This window comes from Herpailurus yagouaroundi, unplaced genomic scaffold, assembly GCF_014898765.1.
Source record: "Herpailurus yagouaroundi ecotype Mexico unplaced genomic scaffold, PumYag 569, whole genome shotgun sequence".
Classification (NCBI taxonomy): domain Eukaryota; kingdom Metazoa; phylum Chordata; class Mammalia; order Carnivora; family Felidae; genus Herpailurus; species Herpailurus yagouaroundi.
This window is the reverse complement of record NW_024412786.1, coordinates 1,745,536-1,754,219: the sequence shown is the minus strand read 5'-3', so window position 1 is coordinate 1,754,219 and position 8,684 is coordinate 1,745,536. Positions and strand designations below refer to the sequence as shown.

Genomic DNA, 8,684 nt, shown 5'->3' with positions numbered 1-8,684 from the left:
GTGAGAGTGTGTGCATGTGTATGTGTGTGCAGGTGCGTATGTGTGAGTGTATGTGTGCCACGTGTGTGTGTGCAGGTGCATGTGTGAAAGTGTATCTGTGCACGTGCATGTGTGAGTGTGTGTGCAGGTGCATGGGCGAGAATGTGTGTACAGGTGTGCATTGGGTGAGGGAGTGTGTATGTGTGCAGGTGCATGTATGAGAGAGTGCATGTGTGTGCGTGTGCAAGTGTGTGCACGTGCGTGTGAGAGAGTGTGTGTACGCACACGTGCTCATAGGACTCTCCTGCTCTGTTGTGCCCGCATGCCCCCGTGCACGTCTGTGCATACGTGCTTGGGCACATGTGCCCGAGTGTGTGTGGAGGTGTGCGCGCCTGTGTCATCGTGGCCCACGTCTCTGTGTGCCTCTGTAGGAGAGTCTGCATCTGTGTCCACATCTCTGTGTCAGTGTTTATTTACCTCTGTGCGTGAGACAGAGAGAGTCTGTGTGTCTGGGTGGACGCAGCCTTCTGAGGGCTGGAGATAAGATTTAGTGCTGATGTGACTTTTACTTGCTCTTGATGTCATGTCTCCTCTGGAACAAAGGGAGAGACGGAGGGAGGAAGGGGAGGCGGGGGGCGAGCCTGAAGGGAGAGGCTTGTGGGGAGGAAGAAGGGGGCAGAGAGATGGGAGGAAGGAGGAGGTAAGTAGAGGCAGGAAGAGGAAGCGGAAGCGGAAGGAGGGGCAGAAAGGAGAGAACTGGGGAGGGGAAAACAACCAGGCCATGGAAGAAAGCAGGAGGGCTGCTGGGGAGAGGTGACGGAGCCAGGAGCGGACAGAAAAGGGAATGGTTCTCTTCCAAGCATGCAGGACCAACAGGGACAAGAAGGGAAGCTGGGTTTCGGGGACGGGTGGGGAACGAGACCCTTTGGACACCGCTGAGCCGTATCTTGGGAGCAGCATGGTGGCCTGCTGGTTTGGAGGTGCACAGCACGTGCCCACACGCGCGCGTGCACGCCTGTGTGTACACCTGGAGGTGTGGTGCATCTGTGTGTCTCTCTGTGACATGTCTGCTTGTGTGTCTCTCGATCTTGTCCCCTGTAACCCTCTTCCTGCTGGTCCTCTTGGGCTTCTGGTAGGAGAGTAAGGAGGAGACTGAGTGGGGAGGTGTGGTTTTGGGGGGCGGGGCTGGGACCTCCTCTGTGGCACAGTGCTCTGGATGTTGCAGTTCAGATCTTGGGGTCCCCCGTGGCTTCACCCCGTCGGCTTCACCCGACCCCCAGCGCTGCGCCTCAGGCCTAGCTTTCTCCTAGGAACCCAGTCACAGGGCTGGGGCCGCTCCCCAGCCCCTGACAGCAGCTCCTTTTGGGGAGCCTGGCTGCCCCTCCTCCTTTCTCCCCAGCCTCCTGTAGCGGGGAGAGAGGACGCAGAAGCAGCCAGATAAAGTGCCCTAGGAAAGGACCCTTGGTAATGCCATCCGTCACTGCCAGCCTCTTCTCCAGGGGTGGGAGGAGGGGCTGACGCCACAGGTGGATGTGGGGAGGGGCTTACCCAGGCGGGGTGGGCAGGAGGAAGGAGCAGGGATTTCAGGCCTGGGGGACTGAGGGCGGGTCCAAGGGAGTGGCAGCAGGCGTCAGGGAGAGCACCCTCAGGCCGGGCTGGGCTGAGCCGTGGGGAGCCCGGGCAGGGAACCGGCCTCCCCTTCACCAACATGGCTGGTGCTGTCACGCCTGAGGGAGCTGAGCAGCTGGTTGCCGTGGTGACAGAGGGAGAGTGCTGCATGCTAATGAGGCTGCCTAGGAGCTGGGCAGTGGAAGGGTCTGCCAGGGGAGAGATGTGGCTCCCTCCCCACCCCCTCCCTGCCCCCTATGAGCAGTAGCACAGGCCCGCGGGGGACAGAGGGCCAGTCGTAGGGCACCCAGCTCCCGCGCCTCGATTTCCAAGGATGGGAGCCTGCAGGCAAGGTTATTTCTGCCAGGAAGAGCTGGCTGAAGGTTTAAGGCTCTGGGTGTCGCTCCTGGATTTATGGGTAGACGCGGGTAGATCTTGGGGAAAGTTTGTGGCGGGGGAGGGGGGCATTCAGAGCAAGGAGTACGACTGAGTCCAAATGCTTGGTCCTTCCCTTCCGCAGCTGCGGCCCCTCCCCCAACTGGCCTAGCCGCAGAGGTGGGGAGGGGCCCCGGCCTTTCCCCCAAGAGAGGAGAAGGGGGCACTGTGAGCCTCTGCCCACGTCTTCTGCAGGGCCGGGCCTTTGACCACTGGCCACCCCCTTCCCAACCTCCTGGCTGCCTTTCCTCTTGGAGCAGAGACATCCTGGGCTCAGCTTCATCTCAGAGGAACCTGGAGTTCTCTACCTCGATCATACCACCCTGGCCTGGCCTTTTGTCCCTAGGGCCACCATTGCACAGCACTGGGATGGTTTTCAAGGGCTGTTCCCCCCCCCACCCTTGTGGCTAGATACCTGGGATGCAGGGTGGCGGGGAGGGGGGGTCCTCAGCTTTGCTGTGGGACCCGGTGCTTCCAGCCTCGCTGGCACAGGGCTTTCCGTGGCCGGTGTTCTCTGGGGCCTAGGGTGCTGGTCCAATGGACCAGAGTCTTTCCCCCTAAGGTTTAGGAAGGCCCAGATCAGGGCTAGACCAGGCTTTTTCAAAGGGCCGAGGTAACCCTGGAAAAAAACCCCAGCCCGTCTTGCCCTCGGTCTTGAATATAGGGCTTCTGTTTTCCATTTTCAAAATTCAGCTCTTGGCTCATCTCAGAGGGGCCCGGGCCAGAGAAAGGGGGTCCGTAGAGTCACCTTGACCTCTCAGAGAGCTGGACCTCCTGCCCGTGGGCCTCGCCTGGCCTCTTTGGTTCTTGCTGTCCCAGAGCGCTGGCCCTAGTCTCCTGGTCCTCCTTATGGAAGGATCTGAGCTCCCCATCTTTACTTCAACGTCTCCCTTTCTCCTATCTGCTTCTGCTCCAACTCTGTCCTCCCCAGCCGAGCCCCGCTTTCCTCGTAGAATCCAGGAACACAGCAATCCATATGGAGATTTTTTGGGGAGGGGGCAGCTGGGAGTTCTGGACCTGGACAGATGCCTTTCCAAAGCCCCTTTGGGGGGAGATTCCTCCTAGGCCCAGGCTCCACACACCCCAGCCCACTTTCTCTGCCAGGCTCACAGGGGTAAGGGCATGGGGTGGGGGTGGGGTTGGAGGTCCTCCTTGCCCACTTAATCCCACGCTAACAGGACACTCTCTCTCTCTCCAGGTGGCTTTGATTTTTGTGTCGTGTTTTCTTTTCTCCTCCATCCGAATCGTTTTTTCTCGTTGACTGTTTTTTTTTCTCTCCGCCTCCCGGAAGAAAAAAAAAAAAGAAAAAAAGAAAAAGGAAAAAGCAACCCTCCCAGCCTCATGCTTCTCCTCCTTTTCCTTTTTTTTTTTCCGGCAAGAAGAAAAAAAAGAAACCAAATCTCCCCTCCCCCCCCCCTTGCAGTGACTCCCTAAAAAAAAAAAAAAAAACCTCCGGTTCAGCTATAACCCATCACCCTCTCTGGTGCCCCCTTCTCTCTCTCTCTCTCTCTGTCTCTCTCTCCCCCCCGCCCCTCGTGCCCTCCACCCTCTGTTTCCGGCATCGGGCCCCTCTCCTCAGCTTCGGGGCTGAGGGCTTTCCCCCGATGTCTGTCACAAGTTAAAAAGGGTTTTTAAATTGTGGCAGCAAAAGCTTTTTTCTCCCCTCTCTCTGGCTGATTTTGATGACTTGTGTTTTCTTTGTTTCTTTCCCCTCTTCTTTCTTTCTTCTTCTTCTTCTTCTTTTTTTTTTTTTTCCTTTCTTTCTTTCTCTCCTTCCCCTTTCCAAGGTCCGGCTCACCTGACGTTAAACAGCGAAGGTATGGTTTGAAGTTCTGGTTTGGATTGGATTGGATTGGATTGCCCCCAACCTGCGCCTGGATTTTCTGTTCCTCCCCCTGTTCTCCTTCCCCGGCCTCCACCTGTCCTGCCTCCTTCCTGCCTTTCCTACCTGCTTCCTCTGTCACGTCTTTATGTTATGTTCCCCCCGGGTGCTGGGGTGGGGGCGGGGGGGGGGGGGGGGGGCCCGGCCCCACCCCCCGTCTGTGCTCTCCCCTCCCCCCCACCTTCCCTGATGCCCTCCATCCACCCTCATCACGCCTTGGTTTCTGACATCAAGAGATGTTTCAACTCCTGCCGTTGTCTCAAGTCGCCTCACCTTTTTTGCGTTTTCCTGGTGGCGTATCTTCTTTTTTCCTTCTCATGGTGGTGTTTTATTTCCTTCCACTCATTCTGGTCATTCTTTCTTTTCTGCGGACCCAAATAAAAGAGAAAAAGCATGGGCCGGAGAAAGCCAATCGTAGGCAGCCTCCCTGGCCTCACCCTGCTGCTGCGGGGATGTCCCCTCTCTCCACGGTGGCAGTGAGGAGGGAAGAGGCAGGGGAAATGGAGGGGCAGGGTGTCCCCTCTCCCACAGCTGTCCCACCGTCCACCCTCACCCACATCTCTTGACTCTGGTTGACAGATGAGGACATTCAGGCCCAGAGAGATGAGGTGACTTATTAGTGATTATGTGGCCTTTAGGTGGTGGTGCCATCGGGGCTGCTTCTTTATTTTTAGCCTCCCTTCAACCAAGTCCCTCCCATCTTTAAAAAGCATCTTGAAAAAGCAAAAAGCTTTGTTAAGCAAACCTGACAGCCCAGGGGTCCTGACTGCCATCTTCCCAGTGCTGACCCCTCCCGGGTGTCCTCGTCATTGATTCTTGGGCTCAGGAATTCTAGACCCTTTTGCACTGCTCCCCGTGCCGAGGGCAGAGCTCTGTGAGGCCTCATCTTCCATATGGGGTCTGTAGCCTGCAGGTGGGAGAGGCCTGCAGGATGAAGACTGGGCTGTAGGGAGAGACTCAGATCTGGAATTGGGGTTGGATTTAAAGTCTGGGAAGGTAGGAGCCTGAGATTCTTACAGGGATGTGAAGTTATGGCAACAACTGTGGAGAACGAAGACATCCCAAGGGGGTGGTCAGGACCTGGTCGGTTCGCTCACATCCTTCTTGCCTCTCAAGGCCTGGCTCTGGGGGTGCTGGCTGTGGCTCACCTTTGTCATAGAGAAAGACCTGGAGCATCCAGAACCCCGCCCCCGCCCCTGAAGGGCCCACGGCTCAGGCGTTATTCTAGCTTTTAGTTCTGGGGATTTGGGGTTGAGGTGGAATGGGGGCTCAGACACGGACTTTTCAACTCCATTCTTGAGTTCCCCTCCAGAAGGCGTTCTGTGGGGTCTGGCAATAGGCGTGGGCACCTGGGAGCCAGACGCTGAGTGCACTAGTCACTGGCAGGGGTGGGTGGAGAGCGCGAGCCAGCCTGGAACCCAGATGCGGTGACATGTGCCCGCAGGGGCCTTTGGAGAGGAGGCCCAGGGGTTGATGAGCCCATGGGGGGAAGTGGGAAGCCATCCTTGAGAAAGGCCTTCCCCATGCATGTGATGAGTCCAGCCAGGCAGAACCCCTTTCGGTGTGCCTAGCCCTGCTGGAGACACGATTTCAAGGGACACAGAGCAAACAGAAATGGTGGCCCTGCCCCTGGGAAGCCCCATGACCTGGTCGGCAAAGAAGGGGACAGAGGTGACATTAAGAGCACTCACTCACAAGTAAGAGAGCCAGGTGTAGACCAAAAGCCAGGTTAGCCTTGAGGATGGGCAGAGGACACAAGAGGTCTCCGGCGTGTGAATCCAGAAGGTTCTGGTGGAGGGGAGCCTGTGTCAGGCTTTTGCAGGAGTTGAAGAGCCGCAGCTCAGTCTCTGCAGGGGAAGTGCGATGAGCAAAGATGTGGAGTGGGGAGGAGAGGCAGGGAGAGGCAGGGAGAGGCTGCAGGTGGAGGCCGGGGCCTGCACAGTCCTGAGGGCTGGCCTGTTTGCACGTTCTTGGGACGAAGGAGCTCCTGAACCGGAACCGACAATGGACACTCTTCCCTCCCCGTGGTCTTTCTACCCCTGGGCAAAGGGCAGACCTTGGTGGCTGTGGGTCTCAGGGGTCTGTGGGGCTGATTCGGTTTGTCATCTGGCTCCTTCCCTAGAGGCCCTGAAGCAAGTGAGTCCCCAGAGCAGCACCCCTGCCCCACCGGTACCTCCAAGCAGGACCTTGGCCCCGGAGAGGGCCCTCCATCACCTCGAGGCTGGGGTGGGACTGGCTGGGTAGCCCCCCCCATGCCTGACTCCCCAATTCTGCTTCTCCAGTAGGGTCCTTACTGTTCTCCGAGGGGGGGGCCGGGAGAGGAGGAGCCGGCGATGTGCACCAGCCAACGAAAGGTCAGTGACCCTACGGTCCCCAGAGAGCCCAGCCCTCGCCCCTTGCAGAACTGCACTTCCTGGCGTGGGGGTGGGGGGGGGCAGCTGAGTCAACACAAGCGTGTCCCTTTGTACCGCGTCTGAGGTCCACGAAGACTGCTGGGCCTGCCTCTCTGGTGTAAAGGACCACAAACCTTCACTTTTTCCCCAAATCCCGGCCGTCCTAATGACCTTTTTCGAGGACAAAGAGATGTCTTTTTGTGACAGTTGTTCAGGCCCGTCCCTAGAAAGTACCTGTTTGTCTGGTAGAACGACGGGGAGGCAGGGTAAACCCTCCGTTGAACCCTCAAGTTCTGGAAGCCTGCTAGGTGCCCGCCCAGGGGGATTCTGGTTAGGAGATGTGGCATTCATCTTATGCACGGGTCACCTAAGTGAGCCTTCACAACCTTCTGCGGAAGGGCTCGTTGCCCTTGGTTTACAGATGCGGAAAGGGACGCTCGCCAACCCCCTGAAACCAGCACGGGGCCTTTTAGCCTGTGTCAGGGCTACGGGTTTTAAGCTCCTTTTTCTGCCCCGAGCCTGCCTTTCTTAGAGTCTCTTTCCTAAGTAGTTTATGGGCAGTTAGCAGCCGTCAAGGGGCTCCCACGGGTGCCAAGAACTGGGGCTATCGAATCCCGCCTGCCTTCTATAGTACGTGCTGTTCTGTCGGCCTGGATTTCTGCCATCCCTGCTTTCTTCCCCAACTATCTGGTATCTCTTCCAGCCGACTCTTGACAAAGCAGCCAGGCCATCCACACTGGAAGTCTCCCCTGAACTCCCCAAGCAAACCCAGACACCGCTCGGTGTCCCCTTTGTCCACACATCTGTTTTATCGCTCGCCACCCTGCCTCCTAACTGTCACTTCACCTGTTTGCCTCTCCCAGCCGACTGAGCTCCCTGGGGACAGCGATTGGGGGTTTTCATTTGGACACCCTCCCCGGTGCTTCCACACAGCTCCCGGCACATGCGTAGGCATGTGCTCGGCAAATTTATTTTCGATGGGTGAATGGTCTCTGTTCTCAAGGGGCTCACTGACATTCCAACGAATGGCTACAAGAAAGTGTGGTACATGTAAGGTGTAGGAAAAGTGCAGACTTCATCCAGAGGACTTAATTTATTCATTGGTCTCGAGAGTAAGAGGCAGCGCGCGCGCACACAAACACACACACACACACACACACACACAGAGAAAGTTACACACCAGTGCAGGAGTCATTTGTTAGTCGAATAGTTTATAGTTTATGAAGCTTCATTCCATCTGTTCTCTTTCTAGATGCCACAGCAGCCCGCGAGGTAGGTCGGTGGTTAGCTCCTTTGTCCAGAGGAGAGAGCTGCGGCTTAGAGATCTGCCTTTTGGTCAAGGTCACCAAGCTGGTGGAAGAGGCAGCATTAGTGCCCAGGCCTTTTTTCTCACATCACACTTCCTCTCAAGGGAGCAGTACAAGATGTTACTAGGCAGTAAGTGCCAAATGAGCAGAACAGACAGCTGTAGTGCTGGAGAGTAGGGAGGGGCAGAAGGGGGCTGGAGACCTTCCCAGAGGAGGGCTCCGAGCTGGGCCTGGAAATGAGGCAGCTGCTCTGGTCCTCGTGGCTCTTAGAAGTCCAGGACCACAACAACTGGTTTCTGGCCACATTCAGCTTGGCTGGGGGCACTTGGGCTCCGTAGTCCCTGACCATGGGAGGTGAACAAGTATCAGCCCTGATCCCCCCCCTTCCTGTGCAAGGGGGGGGCGGTGGAGGGTATGGGGAGCTGCGATTGTTTCTCTAGTGCTGCCGGGAGTTGTAGTTCCCCGGGTGGTGTGCGTGGGATGGTGGGGGAGAGCGCCCCCTGGTGCTTTGGGTCTGGCTCCTCTGAGCGCCCCGCGGCAGGGCAGTCCCCCAGTCCTTACCGCGAGTGTCCCCCACCCCCCCCCCCCCCCGGCGATCCCTTGAAGTCCTGCTGCCCTCCTCCCCCTTCAGGGTCTGTCTCTGTCCTTCCCGCCATCTTTGGGCTGTCCTGTTCACCTTCGCTCTTGTCTATCCCTCTCCTCAAATTCTTTCCCTCTGTCTCTGGCTGCTCCAAGCCTCTTTCTGTCTCTGGGCCCGTCCGGGTCTCTGACGGCAGCGGGAATTGGAGAACGCGTAGACTGCGGCGGCTCCGCGACTGGCTTCGCCTCCTCTCCTAGGAGATCCGAGGCAGAGCCCAGAGGAATCAAGGGATGGCCTCGTCTCTTCATTTCGCCTTGGCAGCTGTGGTCCAGCCCCTGGCCCTCCTCTCTGGTCTCTTTTGTTCTGTCCCAATCACTTCTTCACGTGATTGTTCTATTCTTTCTTTCCGTTTGACTCTCCTTTGAATGATCGTTTGTTCCTTTGCCGCAAAGGTGAGGGAATGGGAGAGGAGGCCTGGCTTCTGGGAGGGACTAGGACGT

General features: G+C 57.5%; 1 protein-coding gene across 1 annotated transcript in view; it reads left to right on the top strand.

Annotated features, from left to right (window-relative positions):
* NRXN2 (neurexin 2) overlaps positions 1–8,684 on the top strand; it is a gene marked incomplete at its 5' end in the record, with an annotated part of 99,512 nt that overhangs the window by 16,635 nt on the left and 74,193 nt on the right. Inside the window, 2 exons of the mRNA XM_040465792.1 lie at positions 3,810–3,839; positions 6,187–6,258. Of these exons, the coding sequence (XP_040321726.1) occupies positions 3,810–3,839; positions 6,187–6,258 (102 nt within the window). The remainder of the gene's footprint in view (positions 1–3,809; positions 3,840–6,186; positions 6,259–8,684) is intronic.